The 22,005-nt window shown below is 40.7% G+C and overlaps 1 protein-coding gene across 1 annotated transcript in view; it reads left to right on the top strand.

The window, feature by feature from the left end:
* The window catches only part of LOC141331517 (protein phosphatase 3 catalytic subunit alpha-like), a 301,103-nt gene that overhangs the window by 215,759 nt on the left and 63,339 nt on the right, over positions 1-22,005 (top strand). The window contains exons 3-5 of the mRNA XM_073836576.1: positions 19,388-19,512; positions 20,134-20,245; positions 20,641-20,786. Coding sequence (XP_073692677.1) covers positions 19,388-19,512; positions 20,134-20,245; positions 20,641-20,786 — 383 coding nt within the window. The remainder of the gene's footprint in view (positions 1-19,387; positions 19,513-20,133; positions 20,246-20,640; positions 20,787-22,005) is intronic.

The raw sequence follows: 22,005 nt of genomic DNA, 5'->3' as shown, positions 1-22,005 counted from the left end.
ATTAATAAATCTATTTTTATTTTTAAATGTTTGTTTTCCTTACACTTTTCCTGATTTTGTCTACCTAGTGTTGCAGTCTTAAGGACAAGTCAAGTCAAGTCACCTTTATGTACATAGTGCTTTTTACAATACAAACTGTGTCAACGCAGCTTTACAGTATTAAACAAAAAATGTGTGTGTCAATAATGCAAGAGGACAATAGTAAAGTTAAGTAGAGTAAAGTTAAAGTCACTTCATCATTGATTCATAGATGTCATTGTCCAGCTCAGGTCAGTTCAAATAGAATCTGTGCATTCAAGTCGCCAATATCCCCAGAAATAAAGTGTCCCCAACTAAGCAAGCCGAGGCAATAGTGGCGAAGAACTAAAACTCCATCGTGACAGAAATGGAGAAAAAAAAAATTGGGGAGAAACCAGGCTCAGTCAGGGGGCCAGTTCTCCTCTGATGAGATAAAAAACGGCATAAAGTGGTTTAATTCCAGGTTGCAACACAAATAATATTGTGCAGAGGACTGGTTCTTGCGGTTTTGTGCCGATAGCTATCTAGCTGACAAGGTAAGTCTGTTAGAATATAAAGTTTATACATCAAAAAAAAAATCATTATGTGTCCGCACAAGACAAAAACCCAAGGTGTGTTGTGTGTGTGTGTGTGTGTGTGTGTGTAGAAATTAACTCAAATTTAAAGTTGATTCGGATATAGAATCGAATCTAAACTTCAGGGAAATCAATTTAGAATTAATAGTTTATGTTTCTTGACCGGTCGTCCACCGAATCGGTCAAATCAATATACCTTATCAATTCTGAAGTCTATTCACGCTCATGGTCAGGAGCGTAAATAAACTTAAATATTACTTTGGGAAACTAAAGCCAGGTAGCTTGATCTAGGCAAAATAGTACTTTGTGAACACAAAAGGCAAGATAATTCTCTCAATGAAAACAATGATTTATTGAAACTACACTAGGATTACAAAACTAAACTACTTAAAACACGAACACACACACACACACACACACACATTCACACGCACACTCATACAGTTTCAGATATGGGATTTTATGAATTTTGAGAAAACCCAAAACGTGTTCTATTACTGTTACTAGCTTCTCAAATCACAACCTCAGACAATCACAAAGCAGAGATCTAACTTAAACGAAAACGCACCAGATTTCAACAAGAAATGTGAGACCTTGTTTACTTGCGCTTGTGCCGGAATGGGAATTCCGTCTGGGGCTCGCCTCGGCAGAGATTTCTGGTTGGCTGCTAGTCTGGGAATGACGTCTTTGGAGAGTTCTTCAGCGATGAGGGTTGGGCAACGGGAGTTGCTCTCAGAGTTCGATTGGCGCCTGGGTTGCAAGGCGCGTAGGCTCTGAAGGTTCAAACCGGGATGCGAAAGTCTTTGCAGTTTCTTGTGAGTTCTGGAGGGCAAGAATGCCTTGTAGCTGGAACGAGCAGGCGATCTTTGGCAGAGAAAGTTTTAGAGTCTTTCAGGATGTTTCGGGGCTCTTCTCGCTCAGTTCAATCAGTTCAAGTCGGCACTTCAAGCGCAAATTCAAGCCAATTTCTGATTCGGGTCAGTAAGTTTTAAAGGGTCTTCCTAAGCATGACCCCGAGGGCTGCGGACCAATGGAGTGGCCACGGGGCGGGGTCACGCACCCATGCCACTCCTCCTGGCATGTGAATTATTTGAATATAGATTTCTCTGCGATTTGGTTATTAACTTCTGTTAACTAGTGTAATGCATAAAATACACACAACATCAAATTCTCATTCACTCAGACAACCTGCATTCGTTATGATCTTTCAAACGATACCAAATATAGAAAAATAAGGTTACACATGGGATACATATTTAATAACTTGGTTAATTAAGGCACACAATAGTAAAGTACACGATTACATGGCACACATTGAACATACAGGAAGGAGGGTGCCCTATCCCTTTGCATAGTAAGTTCGATTGATTGAAATAGCGTTCTTTGTTTCTTTTCCTTCTGCATCACATTTGTTCGCACATTCGTTGCGCGGTGGGGTATTTCTGGGTTTTGAGTGGAAAAACCCCACGCTGCTTAAAAAGGGGGTCAGTAAGAGTTCGGCGGGCCAGAATGGACAATCTGGAATCGATCATTGTTCTTTGTTTATTCGTGACTCAGTTTTATGACGGTCTCGGTCAGAGTGCGCCAGACAACTGGTTCTTTGTGGAATGTCGAAGGGGGAGACGATCTCTGGGGATTGTGCTTTTCCGGGAGTTTCACAAGGCTCAAAAGATTGTAGTCATGAATTAGCGATTAGCTAGTTTACGCCGAACACAAATCACTGTTGTTTCCCTGATGGGATTAATTTTATGGCCGCTTTGTTCCCTGCGGCGCAGCAGACGGACCATAGGGTAGACACCATGACGCCAGTGTCTTCGCGCCGTTTCGGCAAATGGTTCAGACAAAAGAATCTTTGATCTTCCTTTGAGTATGGAGATTTGTTCATTACTTGTGTCTTGCGTAACTAAAATCCTACGTGTGTGTGTGTGTGTGTGTGTGTGTGTGCACCCCTGTGATGACCTCATGTAGGCTACAGCAAGTGGGTCTGTGTTGCATAATGTGTTTCACCCACACTCTGGTCTGCTGAGGTGTGCAGTCAGAACAATCTCTATGCTTCCCTCTCATGTACTCCCACTCTCTCATCTCATGAAGGATCTGGTCGTGACTCTTGTTGTGGATGTTAGTATGAGTGTGTGGTCTTAACTCTGCCTTGACAATTTGTTTTACACAAACTGCAGCACTCCAAGATGTGCATTTCACTACCAATCTGTGTAAACCGTTTTCTTGTTTAAAATATGCTTTCTGGCACTTTCGCTTTTATGCTTTGCCTTATTCTGTTGGTTAATGTTCCTCTTTAACCAGACTAACACCAGGATAAATATGAATCTATGTTTTTCTTTCCTTTAACCAGACAAAACAGCTATGGGTGACGTGTTGATGCCAGGATATTACTACTGTTTAGGGGTGGATATCACTGTTTATTTATCCAAGACAGCTCATTTACAGCTAAATTTCAGACATTTCAGTCTTTTCTTAAATAAGTCTGTGTTGGCAGTGAGTTAACTTACAAGCCTTTTTTTATTTTTTTACTATCCATACATTATTATATAAAATATTATAAAGACTTCACTAGGGCTGTCCCCGAATAGTCGAAGATTCGATGCATCGATATGCGGAGCCTGATTCGACCACCGATCTCACAGTCGAATCTTCGCGGGTGAAACGAGCATCATACCATTTTGCCAATACGGGGGTGCTCAATGTCTAATTGCACACAGAACTACTGGTTTTGTACGGTTATATTAAGTTATATACAGCCTTTGATTATGATAATGCAGTAAAAACAAAAGTGAAAAGAAAGAAGCGTTCAATAAATATTTTTAACGTGTTTGTGAATAAATCCAACCACCCCTGTGACTAATTTAATTTTCACTTTCCCTGATGCATGACGAGATGAGGACCATCTTGACGGCAGGGATGGCGGCGATCACACCGAACGCGTTTTTGCAGTTGGAGGCGCCTCTTTTTAATGGTTTTCTGTTGGCAGTGAGCGTTCTGCACGCTGTTTATGCGCCCCCGGCGCCTCGCGTTTTCGCCGCCTGCTGCGCCTCGCGTTTTGCAGGAGCGCTCTCAGCGCCTGAAGTTGAAAAAAAACAACAACTCTGAGCGGAAAAACGCCCGACGTCATTCGCGTTCTTTTCCATTGTCCAATCGAATGAATGGAGAAGCGGGCCTTCTGTTGTGATGGCGAAAGTTTACCGTTGCTTAAAAAGTCCGGAGACTCCAAGAAATGGAGGAGAAACCTTTGGTGTCTATCGTGGGTAACCCGGAGCTGTATTATTTAGGGTTTCTGCTAATATGACAGTTTACTTAACAGCAAAAAACTAAGATTTTAGAGCGCTCGCGCTATAATCCTTTGAATTGACTGACAGGACAGCTGTTTTGGTCGTTGCTTAGCAACATAAAAAAACCGCAGCACACTGCTCTTTCATTAAAAGTCACCAAAAAAGGCAGTGCTGTGCGCCTCGCGTTTTTAGAACTAAAAGAGGCGTTCTGTGTTTTTATTTAAACCTAAATAAGTTTGTCTGTCAGTTGGCAGGCAGTTTTGGTCGCTTATAAAATAAAATAAAAATAGTTTTACCCTCCTGCTGACTATAGTGTCGTGCCCCTCCCAACCCATTCACACACGCACATAAGCCTAGATGATTCGACTATCGGTCGACTATAGAAAGATTCGAAAATTCTGATTCGACTATGAAAATTCATAGTCGGGGACAGCCCTAGACTTCACTGAATGCAGTCTTTCTAAAGGGCAGTATGAAGATAATGTGTGTTACGCCAGGCCAGCAGAGGGAGCCCTTACCCCCACTGACTGTTGCTGCTCCCTCTGCTGCCTCTATGGTTACTTCCTGTTTGTCTACCATAAAAGCCAGCTTCACACACACACTCATTGCGAAGTATTGATTTACATTTGTGGACATTACTGAGCATTTTTCCCTGTTTGTTTTCCCTGTTTTCCTAGTCATAGTCATAGTCAGTTTATCCCTAGTCTTAGTCGTAGTTTTCTAGTTTCTGGTTTTCATTTCCCTGTTTCCTTTGGACTGCTCACCTGGATTTTGACCCACGCTTGTTCTTTGGATTACGCTATTGGATTATCTTTGCTGTTGATGTTTGCTGGTGATCGACCCTGTCTGTTCTGACCTCGTCTAAATAAAGCCTTGCATTTGGATCCCCACTCTCAGTCATCCCGTTTGTAACAGAATACTTCGCCACACCCGGATCCAGCGGCTTTATTCACCACCAGCAGAACAACCATCAAGAATGGATTCAACAGGAAGTTTGTCCAACCCCGTAAGTCTGCTCTGCTCCATCTTTCAAAATGGCCGTCCCATCGAGCATTATGTGAGGGATTTCATTGCTTATTGTTATCTGGCACCTTACGATGAGACCTTAATGAAGGAGTGTTTTTGGAGTGGGTTGGACACAGATATCGGTTACAATTTACCCGATGAGGACCCTAGTTGGACCCTCGCACAGTTTATTGACTTTGTGTTGTCGCATTGTGGATCTCCGTTCACTGTGGGAGTACTAGAAGGGCCTCAGCACAGGATGTCTGTTAGCTCAGAACCACAGCACAAGATGTCTGCTAGCCCAAAGCCACAGCGCAAGATGTCTGCTAGCTTCGAGCCACAGCACAAGATGTCAGCTAGCTTCGAGCCACAGCACAAGATGTCTGCTAGCTTCGAGCCACAGCACAAGAGGTCTGCTAGCTTCGAGCCCAAGCACAAGATGTCTGCCTTTCAGGAGCCCGTTCACAAAATGGCCGCCTTTCCCGAATCAGCTTTCGGAATGACCATCCTTCCTGAGTCCGCATTCAAGATGGTCACCCGATTGGACCCAGCTCACAAGAAATCTACCACGTCTGACTTATCTCACAAGATGGCTGCCACCCCAAGACCCGATCACAAGATGGCCGCCATTCCCAAGCCGGTTCACAAGATGGCTGCCACCCCCAAGCCAGTTCACAAGATGGCCGCCGTTCCAAAGCACGTTCATAAGATGGCTCCCGTTCCTGAGTTCCCGGTCAGAATGGCCACCACGCCAGAGCCTGCTGCGAAGATGCCCGCCACGCCAGAGCCTGCTGCTAAGATGGCCGCCACGCCAGAGCCTGCTGCAAAGATGGCCGCCACACCAGAGCCTGCTGCAAAGATGGCCGCCACGCCAGAGCCTGCTGCAAAGATGGCCGCCACGCCAGAGCCTGCACCCAAGATGACCGCCACGCCCGTGCTTGCACACAAAATGGCCGCCACGCCTGAACCTGTACGCAAGATGGCCGCCATACCTGAGTCTGTTATTAACAGGGTGGCTACAGCGCCAGACTCACACCCTTCCAGGACGTATCAGAGACTAATGTCTAGCTTGGAGGACCCACCACTGCGGTCGGCTCGTTCAGCTGGTCCCTTACTGTCAGCCGAGCCAGCATCTGCTAGCGCCACGTCAACCAAGCCAGCGTCTGCTCACGCCACGTCAACCAAGCCATTGCCTGTGAACGTCATATCTGCTTCTCTCGAACCTGCACCAGCTGCCGTTCCTACCAAGTCAAGTCACGTCACAATCACTGTCCCTGCCAGGACAAGTCAAGATACAGCTGCTGTTCCTGTCAGGCCAAATCATGTCGCAGCAGTCGTTTCTTCAGAGCCAAGTCAAGCAGCTGTTCCCTCCGAGCCAGGCCAAACCACAGCTGTCCCTGTCACGCCAAATCAAGTTACAGCTGCTGTCCCTGCCGAGTCGAGTCACGTCACAGTCACTGTTCCTGCCAGGACAAGTCAAGATACAGCTGCTGTTCCTGTCAGGCCAAGTCAAGCAGCTGTTCCCTCCGAGCCAAGCCAAGCCACAGCTGTCCCTCTCACGCCAAATCAAGTCACTGCTGCTCCTGTCATGAAGAGTCAGGTCATAGCTACTCCTTCACTGCCAAGTCACATCTCCCCTGAGCATCCAGAGCCTTCACTCTCAAGCCATGCAGAGCCAACGCTCCCAAGCCATGCAGAGCCAACGCACCTAAGCCATGCAGAGCCAACGCTCCCAAGCCATGCAGAGCCAACGCTCCCAAGCCATGCAGAGCCAACGCTCCCAAGCCATGCAGAGCCAACGCTCCCAAGCCATGCAGAGCCAATGCTCCCAAGCCATGCAGAGCCAACGCTCCCAAGCCATGCAGAGCCAACGCTGCCAAGCCATGCAGAGCCATCGCTCCCAAGCCCCACGCCAAATGACCCGGAGGGCATTCCTCCGCCAACTGTGCTACCTGTTATGGCTATCGCCATTTTGAGTGTGTGGGCTGCACACTGTGCCCCAGTGGCCTCTTCTGCCCATGAGTCTGCCCACAAGTTTGTTCTGGAGAGCTCTTCTGCACGCATGTCCGCTGCGCCTATACCTCCTTCGGAGGTGGCGTCCATAGCGGAACTTCACGCTCTGCCCGCTCAGCCAAGGCTTCACGCTCTGCCAGCACCGCCAAGGCTTCTCGCTCTGCCCGCTCCGCCAAGGCTTCACGCCCTGCCCGCTCCGCCAAGGCTTCACGCTCTGCCAGCACCGCCAAGGCTTCACGCTCTGCCCGCTCCGCCAAGGCTTCACGCTCTGCCCGCTCCGCCAAGGCTTCACGCTCTGCCCGCTCCGCCAAGGCTTCACGCTCTGCCCGCTCCGCCAAGGCTTCACGCTCTGCCCGCTCAGCCAAGGCTTCACGCTCTGCCCGCATCGCCAGTGCTCCCTGCTCTGCCAGCGCCGCCAAAATTCCCTGCCCTGTCTGCTCCGCCAAGGTTCCTTGCTCTGTCTGCCCCGCCAAGACTCCCTGCTCTGCCTGCACCGCCTAGGTTCCCTGTCATCTCTGTCTTGGCGTTTGGGGCCGTTCCAGAAGTCTCTGTCTGCCCAGGAACTGCCCCGAAAGTCGGTCCTGAAGTTCTCGTCTGCCTGGTCACGGCTATGGAGGCCACGTTCTCCCATGAACTCTCTACTTCTCTCCTTGCTCTGTCTGCCTCCTCTATCCCTGTTCTCCCCAGGTCCCAGTCCATGATGCGGCCACCTGTTCCGCCCTGGAGGGCTTCTACGCCTCCTGTTCCGCCCTGGAGGGCCCCTGCGCCTCCTGTTCCGCCCTGGAGGGCTTCTACGCCTCCTGTTCCGCCCTGGAGGACTCCTGCGCCTCCTGTTCCGCCCTGGAGGGCTCCTGCGCCTCCTGTTCCGTCCTGGAGGGCTCCTGCGCCTCCTGCTCCGCCCTGGAGGGCTCCTGCGCCTCCTGCTCCGCCCTGGAGGGCTCCTGCGCCTCCTGGTCCGCCCTGGAGGGCTCCTGCGCCTCCTGCTCCGCCCTGGAGGGTTCCTGCGCCTCCTGCTCCGCCCTGGAGGGCTCCTGCGCCTCCTGCTCTGCCCTGGAGGGCCGCTCCGCCTCCTGCTCCGCCCTGGAGGGCTCCTAAACCCCTTGCTCCGCCTTCGGCTTCGCCCCGGAGGGCTTCTACGCTTCCTGCTCTGCCCCAGAGGGTCGCTAAGCCTCCTGCTCCGCCCTGGAGGGCTCCTAAGACTCTTGCTCCACCTCAAAGGACTGCTCTGCCTCCAGCCCTGCCCTGGAGGGCTCCTGAATCTCCTGCCCTGCTCTGGAGGGCCTTTGCCCCACCTGTTCTGCCTCAGTCTCCTGGCCCCCCCACCGCTCCCCTGGACTGTTTCCTCCTGTTGTTTTTTGGAGCGTCTGGAAGCCGCTCCTTGGGGGGGGGCTATGTTACGCCAGGCCAGCAGAGGGAGCCCTTACCCCCACTGACTGTTGCTGCTCCCTCTGCTGCCTCTATGGTTACTTCCTGTTTGTCTACCATAAAAGCCAGCTTCACACACACACTCATTGCGAAGTATTGATTTACATTTGTGGACATTACTGAGCATTTTTCCCTGTTTGTTTTCCCTGTTTTCCTAGTCATAGTCATAGTCAGTTTATCCCTAGTCTTAGTCGTAGTTTTCTAGTTTCTGGTTTTCATTTCCCTGTTTCCTTTGGACTGCTCACCTGGATTTTGACCCACGCTTGTTCTTTGGATTACGCTATTGGATTATCTTTGCTGTTGATGTTTGCTGGTGATCGACCCTGTCTGTTCTGACCTCGTCTAAATAAAGCCTTGCATTTGGATCCCCACTCTCAGTCATCCCGTTTGTAACAATGTGAAAGCATGAATGCAAAAGTTGCATAGCTCAGGTAAACTTTATTGGTTGGCTGTTTCCATGCCAATAAATAATGTTTCCATGGTAATCGTAACCACTGGTTTGACTGCTTTTTTCAAAAGAGATCAAACAGGGTGGGTGAGGTAATGTATGTTTTGGTCTTGCAGTGTATTTCTTGGAGAAATCAAGAATTTCAAAATGCCAGTGTGAATATGTTTTGTTTGACAAGTAGTCATATATAAATGTCCTGTGAAAAAGAGTATTTCCGCTAAAGGGCAGGTTTACGGCAAGTGAGTCTGAGGAAGGCAGATTCACTCAAGCAAATGCTTGGCTGTGGTCTCATAAGTCTGCCTAATTGCTTCCTGTTGCAGTCTCTTCAACAGATGCTAATTGGACAATTCCACATGACATTTGACTGATCTACTGTCCTGGTCACCCACATACATTTGCTTGTGTGTTGATAAGTACATTTGTGGATTAAAGTTTAAAAATCTTTAGCAAGTGACCAGTTTGTATCCAGATGACGGTGGATAGCTAAGGAGTTTTGTGCCCCATTTTTATTTTTACAACCCCAATTCCAGAGAAAATGGGACATTTCATGAAATGCCGTAAAATCAAGAATATGTTAAATGTTCGTTCTCTTTAACCTTTATTTAATTGACTAAAGTACAAAGAAAAAATGTCCAACGTTTTTAGTGGCCAACATTTAATTTTATTTTGTAAATATAACAAAATTTTGCTTTTCATGTCTGCAACACACTCCAAAAAATGTTAATTATGTTAATTTTCTGACCCTGTTGGCAGTGAATATGGATTTTTAGAGTAGGGTGGAAATATTTTCATAAGCTGTTTTGCTACTAGGCAGTGATTAAGTGGTCTTGAATTTCACAAACAAAATGTGTTCCAAATATATTTCTAAATTAACTTTACAAACTAAAGAAATGAAAATAAATTTAATTACTTCACTATTAAAAACAGTAGCTGTGCAATGGGGAAGAGAAAGAGAAAAAAGGCAGGTTCCAGTCGGACTCGGGCCAGTAATTCTGATGAGCTGCCGAGGTAGTTAGGAATTTTTTGGAACGAATGTTTGTTTAATAGCCTATTTAACACATATTTAGGCTACTTTCTTATTTATAATATATTATTTCTTTGATTTATTTTAGCGTTTTGTAGGCTGCTTGTTCACTGACGGAATTGCTAAAATAAACACGCACGTTTGTTAATAATGTTTGAGCCTCATTTATTTTGATATATATAAAAACACCGCGCCACCGGCGGTAGTTGGTCCATTTCTACCGCAGTGGTAAAAATCTGCCTAAAAAAAAGGTAAAAATTTAAACTTAACACAGACTGTCAGAAAGGACTTTTATGCATAAATGGAAATGCTTGTGAGAATTTGTGACATTTACAGATAAGGATATGATGGTAAACTGAAAGTTTTCGTGCTGAGGATGCAAATGGTTCTGTCAAAGCCCCTCACAGGGCAAGCCATTACGCTATTAGCTTAAAGTTTAAAATATGGAATTCTCATGTTTTGGGCAGCTTGGATCACGTAACTCTCCTGCAGCATCTCATTCTGTTTTTAGATGCATTGTGTCTATTGAAATGCGTCATTCAGTGCTGTAATTTGACGTGATTCTCTGAAGTTGTACGTGCACTGTGGGCGGACCCGATTAATCGATAATGAGAATCGTTGTCGACGTTTTTCATTATCGATAATAATCGATTTTATCGATTAGTTGTTGCAGCCCTAAAAGATATTGATTTAAGACAAAGTTTTCAAAGTCTTAGCACTTTGTTAGTTATCTTAAAGTTTCGACTAAGAAAAAATGTTCCCAGCTAGGGTTGTCATGATACCATAAAAATGACTTACTATACTATACCAGCTGAAGTATCACGATACCAAGTATTATCACGATACCATGCAGTATTCTGTTAATTTAAAATTCAGTTCTACAAAATGAATCAAAATTTTATAAATAAAAAGTTGTAAATGAAAACACACAATGTTTTTCTCTGAATACTTCATTGAGGTGAATGAATGACTGGCTATTGTTATCCATGAAATCATGTCAACAAAACTCATCTTAGCACTGCACAGAAGCTGCATGAAGTGACATTTAGATGTGGTATTTATACATTTAGACTGTATTTATAATTGCACAAATAATGTTATGGGATTAATGTTTTAAATACAAAACTCTGAATATAGAAATATGTTGGAAAAAAATGTAATATGATGGGAAACTTAAAACTGGCAGCAGGTGGCAGCAATGTTCGTGATTGAATCACTGAGTCATTCAAACGATTCTTTCAAAATGGCTGAATCGTTCAGGAGCATTTTTATGAATGGCTTTAGTGTATCAGTGATTCACCCAAACAGCACTCTTAACTCTTGCTCGCGTCATTTTGCTGAAATGTCAGGAGCATTTTTGCTCACATATCTTGAAATTTCCAAGTTAGCAGCTTGTATATTAAAACATATTCATTTATAATGTTAAAAAAAAATGCTATTTTTTGAATAACACCAGACGGTCAGAATCAGACCCTCTCTTCAGATAAACTGCAGCATACTGTAAACAACGACGTGCAAGTGCAACTTCTCATTTCAAACTGAACTGAAGCGTCGGGAAACACTGAATACCATAAAAAGCGCATACACAGCCTGTACTACACAAAGCACAGCAGAAAGACATTATGGCAATCCACTATTGCCATATCAACTAATCAACTAATGTTTCTGCTAGCGTGCATGTTCAAATGAACATTTTAAACAGTGTTCCTGCCGTGCATACAACATATCTTACGGTACTACCGTATGGACGATACTACCGTTTCAAAAATGCAATGGCACCACGGGTATTTTTAAGCTTTAGTATCGCGATACTACCATAGTACCGGTATATCGTGCAGCCCTATTCCCAGCAAGTGAACAGTGTCCGACTGCAGGCCTACCGGTTGTTATTTGGGAATATCATACCTTGGAATGTGGTGACTGGCCAATCAGAATCGAGTATTTCATAGAGCCATGTAATAAACACTAATAAACAGTCAATATGATAATAATAGGCATGCTAATAGGTAACTAGTTAATAGTAAGAATGGTTCCCTATACTAAAGTCTTACCGTACACCACAGCTACTGTAGTGGTGCATGTAGAAATAAAAATAGGGAATTTGATTTTGTTGCACATAAAATCAAATCACAAGATTTGATAACTGTATGACTTGACAAGAAGCCTGCATAAACTCTCAGTAGATTGCAGTCACATGAAATGCTTGCAAGATCCCTGGGGAATGAGTCATGAATTTATATGCTTAAGCAGTTGACATTAGGCATAATTGAGGCAGCACTTTTAGAATTCATTACATTCCTGCAAATAAGAAATAAAGAATGAATGCTGAATATTGCTGTTAAATTGACATGAAAACAAAGCGACTTCAGCACTGACCCTAGTGTAATTTAGAAGAAGACAAAATGTCATTGCAGCCTGTATCTAGAGACTGATATCTGGTAATTTTACATGGACATTTTGACAAGAAGAGTGAGAAAACTAATTGGCTGTATGAAGGGGGAAAATGTTTTCTAAATAACATTTGCATTCCAAATTGACATGGTAACAGAACCCAGTGTTCTGCTTTGTTACCATGGAGAAATTATAATCAGTGTCTCTCTGTGACAGCATGTTACGTCAGTCACAACACTATGCTGCTGTTGCATGCTATTGTCTTGAGGCTGAGTTCACACATGTAGAGGAATAAATGCTCACTAATGAAGAACGCCAACTAATCAGAGTATTATTCTTGAAAACAGACACCTAAAAAATTAGACAGAAATATTAAATGAAAACACTAGTTGCAAGTGAAGTACCTTATTTTCAGTTTTGCAGGTTTGATATGAGTATATAAAACATTTTCTTTTAGTTCTGTTGACATTAGTTTTTTGTAGGGGATGCGTGATACTAAATTTTTGTCGATATCCGATATGCCGATAATTTTGTAATCATTTTGGATGTTAGCCAATGCCGATACTGTTATAGTTCCTTTTGTTTTAAAATATATACTTTAAATTATTTAAAATTTGGTAATTTATCATTCCATTTGACTTTATGAATTTAGTAACGGGTAATTATAATAATCAAATCAAACATAAATATAAAACTGTTATCACCATCAAATTAAAAACATTTTAACAAAATATTTGTGACTTAGGACATTCCCAATATAAATGATTAATAGTTTTTTTTTTATATTCTTTATTATGTCTTTTAAAAAAAAAGAAACATATTCAATACATTTGTACAAAAGTAGTTTTTCTTTAAAGACATAGTTTTATTTATATTTGAACAAAAAGTGGCATGTCCAAAATTATTCATACCCTTTGCAAACTGTCACAGTCTATGGGAAAATCCAAAGTTCTATACCATTCCAAATAGTCCAAGATGTTCTAAAGCATCCTAATTACAATGATTCATTGGGAACAGCTGTTTTAATCAACTCAACAGGTGAAAAACAGAAGCTCTCTGCTGTTGGTTTGTGGACAGTCATGGCTAAGACAAAGGAGCTCACTAAGGACCTGTGGCTGTGCATTGTGGCTGCTCACAAGTCAGGAAAGGGCTATAAGATCATACCTAAATGTTTTGAAGTTCCAGTGGCTACAGTGCAAAGTATTAATAAAAAATCAAGATGTTCCGCACTGTGAAAATCTCAGAGGACGTGGTCGGAAGCCAAAAGTGTGCTGGCCAGGAGGATAGTGAGAGAGGTAAAAAATAATCACCACCAAGGCCATCCTGATGAATCTAGGCTCTGCTGGTGGCAACATCTCAAGACAGACAGTCCAACGGACACTGCACACCCCTAAGAACACCATCCCCACTGTCAAACATGGTGGTGGGAACGTAATGTTTTGGGTGTGTTTTTCAGCCGGTGGACCAGGGAACCTAATCACAGTAAACGGCACCATGAAAATAGGAGCAATACATCAAAATTCTCAACAACAACATCAGGCAGTCTGCAGAGAAACTTGGCCTTGGGCACCAGTGGACATTTCAGCACGACAATGACCAAAAACACACAGCAAAAGTGGTGAAGAAATGGTTAGCAGACAAAAACATTAATATTTGGCAGTGGCCCAGCCAGAGTCCCCAATTGAGAATCTGTGGAGGGAGCTAAAGATCAGGGTGATGGCAAGGAGACCCTCCAACCTGAAAGAGCTGGAGCTCATCGCTAAAGATGAAAGGGTAAAAATACCAGTGGAGACATGCAAAAAGCATGTTTTTTTTTAAGTTATTCCTCATTTTTCTTCTAGTTTCTCTTCCATTTTTCCCCTTTGTGATAATACCTACCACCCACACTTTCACAAAATTATATGAAAAGTATCAACAACATTTACATACATAGACAGAGAAAAAATGCAAAACACTCACATATTCATATCAAATTTCTTATGATCGTCAATTCCTAGTAATTCTAATAATATTATTTAAACATCAACTGATAATAGTATTTAATAATCACATAAAGTAATAAACAAGTAAATTAAAAGAGAGGGTGGATAATGTAGAAAAGTAATTATTATGATATGTTTTATTTATAATGAATACTTTGATTTTAGGGGGGCTGAAAGTGTACACTTTTACTTTTAATTTCAAATGTTATATTTTCCATAGAGTGTACTTTAAACACTATGTCTAACCAGTCACTTATTGCTGTGATTCTCATTATTCTTAACAGATATAACTCATCTTTACTTAATGACATAGGTTCTATACCCAAAACTATATTTTGTATTTTTATTATATGTGATTTCTTCTATTGCCTTAGTTACTTCTGTCCAAATATATTTTTTATTATTTTACAAGTATAGAATATATGCGTATAATGGGCTTTAGATTCACTATAGCTTCTCCAACATCCTGAAGATAAATGGTTATATTTAGAACATATTTCTGGTGTTATAAAATATCGTATAATAATTTTCCAAGCATATTCTTGCCAATATGGTGATTGCATGGTCTTTAAAGGTGCCATAACTGTATTTACCTTGGCATAGTTTAATAATAACAGTTCTGTACATGGACATGACATACCGCAAGCCTCAAACACCATTGTTTCCTTCTTCTTATATAAATCTGGTGTTTGCAAAAGACCACTGAAAAATAGGCTAATCCTAACATAACACAGACTATTACGTAATAGTCGCGATCATTAATAGTCACGCCCCCAACATTTGCATAGCTGAATCATCAGATGTTCTGCAGGTAGACTAATGTGAAGAAACAAAGCGAGGACAATAGTGAAAATGGCAGATCACAGGAATAAATGTTACGTTCCAGGTTGTGCAGGAGATGTGCAGGGATAGGTTGTTGTCTTTACTCAGAAAGGCAAGGAAAACAAATAAGGCATTCTAATAAAATAAGGCCAGGGACTAAAGGGACACGGTTAGCTTCTTGCTCCCGCTAGCCTGTTACATTGCAGTGCATAAGATTTCACTTACCACATAAACAAAGAAAGGAGTGATGACTGCGTGGATGATGGTGAATGATTTACAGATCCTGAGCAATGGGCATCTAAACTTGTAAAATATTTAACAGCATATTAATAGCGTCTCTCTGGCTCTGTGGTTAAATATATATTTTCCTCCATGTGCGAGCCACTGAAATGAGCCACTTTATGAAAGAGCCAATCAGAGCAGAACTCATCATTATTATTCATGAACCTTCCAAATAAGGTAATAACAGACCATTTCATTCTAGGGAAAAATCGTAGGGGTGTAAATGGACCTGTAAAACAATTTCTGGAGAATTTTTGCCCTTTCCTGTGCCATATACCTTCTATATAGATATCAGAGAACAATTTAAAATAATGTATCAATGTATTCTATGGCACCTTTAAATTTTCTTTTAAACTTTGTTTCCAATCCTCTTCTGTTATTTTATTACCCAATTCAATTTCCCATTTTACCTTAATATTATATAAACCCCCATCCTTAATTTCTTGAAAATTGTTATTTATTCATCCTATCAAGTTATCTAGTTTTTTAATTTGACTAACTTTAATCATAAAACGCATCAGAGGGTGAATATCATCTAAAGTTTTTATTTTAATCTCATCTTTCAGATAACTTCTTATTTGCAGATATTTATAAAATACTTTCTCTGATAATACATATTTTTTTCTCTATGTTCTCAAATATCTCCATCTCATTATCTCTGTAAATTCAATTAAATCTTTTAAGTCCTTTGCTTGCCCTGTATTTAACACTTGAGCAGCATAATTCAACCTAGATAAACCCTCAGCTTTAACTAATAACACACGTCCAGTTCAGGAGATATCTCTCATCAGCCAAAAATGTTATTTCTTTTCAAATGATTGAATAATAGGAGTACAGTTTAGCTCAGTCCTAACGTTCTTGTGTTTAGATATCTTAATACCCAAATACTAATAAGTAACTTTTTTTACAGGAATATTACATATTTCAGTAAAATTACAGGAGCCTAGGGCCATAAATTCATTTTTTTTTAATATATTCAGGGAAAGACCAGATACAGATGAAAATAATTGCGGACACTTAATTGCTTTTTCAACTTCTGTATAATCTCTTTAAAAAGGGTAATATCATTGGCTAATGGTGTACATTAAATTTCTGTAAAATTACATTTTTGCATTGTAGCATCTGGTTATGGTCGCTATTAAAGTGTTTCCTGTGTTATCTAACTGTCATTATAGTCTAATTGTCTGTAATCTGTCTATAATGTGCTTCATAAAATGCCACTACTTGCTAGATTTCTGGGAAATTGTCAGCAATCTCCCTTATTCTCCATCACCACAGTCACAGGCTGTGTCCAATTCAGGGTCTGCATCCTCCTTAGGATCCTTCCTGCCCGGTTGAAGGAGGAGGGGTCCTCCAACGACCGCAAAACCCAGAAGTAGGTGTCTGTGAATTTGGACAGCCTACCCTTCATTCAGTTCCCTCCCTTACCCATTGCTCATATCCTGTCGCCTAGCAACCGTGACAGCGTTCGGTCTGCTCTTTAGTCCCTAAAAGCGTTAAAAACACCTTCAATCACTAACAAGAAATTAGCTGTGTGTAAGGGGATATTCACACAGGCAGCAAGAAAGAAGCTAGTTTACGAAAGTGATGTTTTTTTTAACATATAAACGTACAAATGTAAAAAAAAAAATATGCTTAACGCTAAAACCAAAGGCCTAACTAGACAACCGCTGTAAAAAAAAAATATTTTTTTAAACACCAGTTTTTTTAAAACTTACATCGAAAAGCATTCCGCTACCGCTCGCATCATCCGCCATTATTTGAAAATTTTGGAAGCGCTCTGCCGAAAGGAATTATGGGATAGGTAGGATGGGAAAGGATCCACCAGACCCATCCTTCCAATTCGGGGAAAAGGAGGATGTATTTGTTGGCCGCATTTGAAGGATCCTACGAATTTGGACAGCCTTCGTCGCGGCGCTGTGACGTAGCATCCTTCAAATGAGTCCTCCGAAGGATGTAGACCCTGAATTTAGACACAGCCATTGTCACTCACCCGCTCTCAGTCACCGGATTTCTAATCACCCACACCTGCTGACACTAATCAGCGCCACTATATGCACGCCATTGCTACGTACACACCGTCCGGTATACCAGTCACATACATGGACTGTACCTAACTCTCTCTCTGGAATGTTTATCTTTTGATACTTACCTCCGGCGATCTTCTCCAGCGTTCATCCTCCAAAAAACTTTTGCTCGTATGCAAAATAACTAAACAACCAGTCAACCTCAGTTAAGACTTTCTGAACTTTCATACGCTTTTCATACTCACCTGAATCCTCTCTGTTTGTTCATCAACCACAAACCTGTCAATAAAACTCACCCATTGTTACCTGTACCTGTTGTCTCCTGCTTCATCTGTGACAGAAGTCAACTAATGCATTAAAAAATAATGTAATTTCTTTAACTTTCTGGCGAATGTGCTTGAGATGCACTAAAATGAATAGGCTTCAATGCTGGAATTATTAGTTGTTTGAAACTATTGGTTGCTCCATGAAATGCTTCAATGGAAGCCTATGGGAGTGTCGCAGTTGTTTCTAAACGGCTCTGAATGTTGTGATCGAAAATAGAGAATTTAATCATCATTCAGGCAAAAGTTTGCCTCAAGAATGATCACACTGCTGACTTGAACTTATCGGTAGCACACCCAAGCACATGGGATATTCATCTTATTGGTAAAGCATATTGGCATAATTTTTTTCCCTAATGTTTACATTTTAAGTCTTTATAGCCTGATTCCAATGACCTTCCGATAATATTGTGCATCCCTAGTTTTTGATCAAGTGAGTATGATCCTTGGATTAAACTACCAGTCAAATATCCTTAACTGGTCTTTTGACATAGAAACAGAAGATATAATTTCATGTTTATGTTAGAAAAAAAAGGGCATAACTATTAATAAAATGTCACAAACATATTTTTGTTTGGATAAGATGTATTTACTTTCTTCATTTTGCTTTAATCCTCCATCTTTAATGTTGTGGTGGATAGCAGGTGCATTGAGGTGCATAGCAGTTTTTTTATGGTAAGAGAGGTCTGTAAACAGGTAAGGGCACAAAAATACAGTCACTGCTGGATGAGATGGGGCTTTGTTGCCTTGGGCAGAGCAGCAGTGGTCAAAACGAGGTCTCCTGGAAGGATTAGAACTTTTTTGTTCTTCTGTTTTCAGAGCTCACACCAGCAAGCCGTTCTCATCTCTTCACCTTAGCATGTCAAATACTGGTCAAGTCAAGTCACCATTATTTATATAGCAATTTTTACAATGCAGATTGTGTCGAAGCAGCTTTACAGTATTAACAGGGGGAAAAAAAGCTGTCTTTCAGCATTTACAGTACATATTTATTTATTATTCATACAGCAGGAGGCCAGGTGACACATTTTATTTAAAAAGGCTGCAGCAGTATTGACAAAAACAGGATGGATTTCTGCTGCTGTGCATTTTTCATGACCTGACACAGTATGAAAATGTTTAGTAATGTGCACAGTCCTGTAGGGGTTAGCAGTATTGTACACAAATCTGTATTATGTTGTTTAAGTACAAGTTTTGAAGTGTTGTGAAAGTAATGATGATGATGATTGTTATCAAAGCTCTGACTTCACTGAGTAACACCAGTCTCAATTATTATTATTATTATTATTATTATTATTATTATTATTATTATTATTAAACACCTATTTGTCTGTTTGTATTAAGACAACTTGCTTTATTATTCTCAACTCTAGAACATGTTATGAATGTAGATGAACTAAATAAAAAATATATTGATAAAAAGGAGCCAAAATGTCAATACAGTTTGGTGGTAATTCTTTACAAGTTTTACAATTCATTATCAGTAAAGCATTAGGTATTATGTATTAACAATGAACAACATTGTTATAGTAGTTATTAATTTAGGCTAATGTTCTTATTAAGTGATTTAATAAATATATAAATACGTTGTTCATTGTTAAATTGTTTATTGTTTGTCACAAAATAAATGTTTGTTAAATTAATTAAGATATTATAATTGAAAATTAATTATTAATACTTTTTATACTCTTTGTTAACATAATATATTCATTATTTATAATTGTTCATTTATACTGAAATATAACTGTATTTTGTATGTTTTCTGTAGTTTGTGGAGACATTCATGGGCAGTTCTTTGACTTGATGAAGCTCTTTGAAGTAGGAGGGTCTCCAGCCAGCACACGATACCTTTTCCTGGGTGATTATGTGGACAGAGGATATTTCAGTATTGAAGTAAGTCACTGCAATTATCTGAACACCAAGTTATAGGGGAGACCGGGGATGAAAGTAACACTTTTTGTTTGAGCATCAGTAACTCAGTGGTTGTTTGTGCTAGATCTATCAAAATTTGATACATGGTAGCCACATTTGTATACAACAAATAAAACTCACTTAGACGCACACTGCATAATCACAGATTATGTGAGTTAATATTTTTTTTTTTAATGAAGTGAACCATTTAAAGATGCACATAAACTATGATGGAAACATATTTTACATAAATTCCTTAATGTGCAACAAAAGCAAAAACCTCACATGACTTTGCCTCAATAGAAGATGTAATTGGACTCATTGGAATCATCATAAGGAGTTGGTTGTAACATTTTTAATGAACTGTTACAACTATCCCCACCCCAATCAGCCATAACATAACAAACTGTTTTAGCATGTGGGCTTTAAGTTAGCATTCTGACTTGTCAAACTGACAGTGTTACAACTAATCCCATGTTACAACACTCCCTGGTCTCCCAGGGAAATGTCCTTTTATAAATCTAATCCTTTGGTCTTACTCCTGTTTGTGTGTGTGTGTGTGTGTGTGTGTGTGTGTGTGTGTGTGTGTGTGTGTGTCCACAGTGTGTGCTGTACCTATGGGCCTTAAAAATCCTTTATCCTAAGACACTGTTTTTGCTGCGCGGGAACCACGAATGTAGACATTTAACTGAGTATTTCACTTTTAAACAGGAATGTAAGTATGACTGCCAACCATATCAAAATAAGTGTTGTACACAAAATTGTTGCATTTTGTCAGATACACAGCTTAAAATAAACCATCATTCATAAGCCAAAGATAATGTTTTATATTGTTTTTCTGGCATTTCTAGTGAGACATAAAGCCTTGCTCAGAAGTCAGAATTTTTTTGGCTTACCTTAATGTTTACATATGTTGAAACTATTGCTCTTGGGTTGGGCTGAAAAAGCCTTCACCTCATATGCAAGCTCTTTTTTTCTCTTACAAGTGTTTGGATGGCCTTTTTAAGCGTTTCTGTCTACAAGTGAGAGCGTGTGTTGATGTTTGGTTTAACTGATGTTAATTTTCTTTTCCCTGCCCCTCAATTGGTCATCCTCCTCCATCCCTGACAGGTAGAATTAAGTATTCAGAGCGGGTGTATGATGTGTGTATGGATGCCTTTGACTGCCTTCCGTTGGCAGCTCTGATGAACCAGCAGTTCTTGTGTGTGCACGGAGGACTGTCCCCCGAAATCACAAACCTTGATGACATCAGGAAAGTATGTTCATAACAAAGTAGTGTCATTTGCTTGTTCAATGAACCATCCTTTGAATAATTATTCTATTAACAAGTGATCATCAAAAAAGACATTCCTTTTTTATATTCAGGGAAAGGGACTGTAACAATATTGTAAAAGTGCCCCATTATACTATTTTAAAGGGTAATTTTTCTACAACAGGATTATATGCATCCAAGGTCAAACAATGCATTTATTTGTCATGCACTTTGATCTGTAAAACTTTGCATTTCACAAACAGCTATATTACATGGTAAATAAAAGCTAATATTCAAAAAAGCATAATGAGGCACTTTAACTTTTATTGTTCAAAATTACCTTAACACATGGTCAATCTCTGGCCAGAAGATACAGTACTGACAATATTCATCCCCACAAAAATAGCATTTTTAAATTTTTATATTTGGGGTCTTGCGGTTAGAACACAAATGAGAACCAAAATTAATTTATACAAAACAAAAACAAATGGTCTAAATCCGGCATTTGTCCACTATATCACACAATTTAATGGAGAATTTCAATAATCTATTTCTTCTCGAAAGTACATTTGGTCGCAATACTGTTCCTTGTCTCTCTAAAGTATCTAAGCTTTTCTAAGCTTCAGGAAAAGGCATCTGGATTTTGCAGTCACTTTTATTCTCTCTATTACATGTCCCCATTTAAAAAAAAAAAAAAAAAAATTCCCCCAGAAAACTGTTTTATGAAGCCACTAAAGGGACCTTTGTAAAAATAAAAATACACAGATTTTACACAGAGAAAGCATTGTTTGCTCACATGAAACTTCTGCATGTGCAAAAGAAACTATTGCACTTAAGAAACTATTGTGTGCACACAGCAAGTGTGCTTACCTGCATCTGATACAGCATTCATTCTTCTTGGAACAATGTAACTAAAATCTTAGTTACGAACACACACACACACACACACACACACACACACACACACACACACACACACACACACACACCATTTCCAATATTAATTTCATTCATAAAAGAGCATCCATGCTTTTTTTTTTGCTTTTTTTATTGTAAGATGTTCAGAAGCTCAGAAAAAGTTTCTTTTGCCCATGCAAAAGTCTTTTTTTTTCAGATGTCCCTTTAGAGACTCCATAGTTTTCAGCATGTTTTTTTTTCTAATATATCTCTCTTTCTAATATATATATATATATATATATATATATATATATATATATATATAT

The sequence above is a fragment of the Garra rufa genome, chromosome 3 (assembly GCF_049309525.1).
Source record: "Garra rufa chromosome 3, GarRuf1.0, whole genome shotgun sequence".
Lineage (NCBI taxonomy): Eukaryota > Metazoa > Chordata > Actinopteri > Cypriniformes > Cyprinidae > Garra > Garra rufa.
The sequence above is the reverse complement of the archived record's forward strand: the minus strand, read 5'-3'. Positions and strand labels throughout refer to the sequence as shown.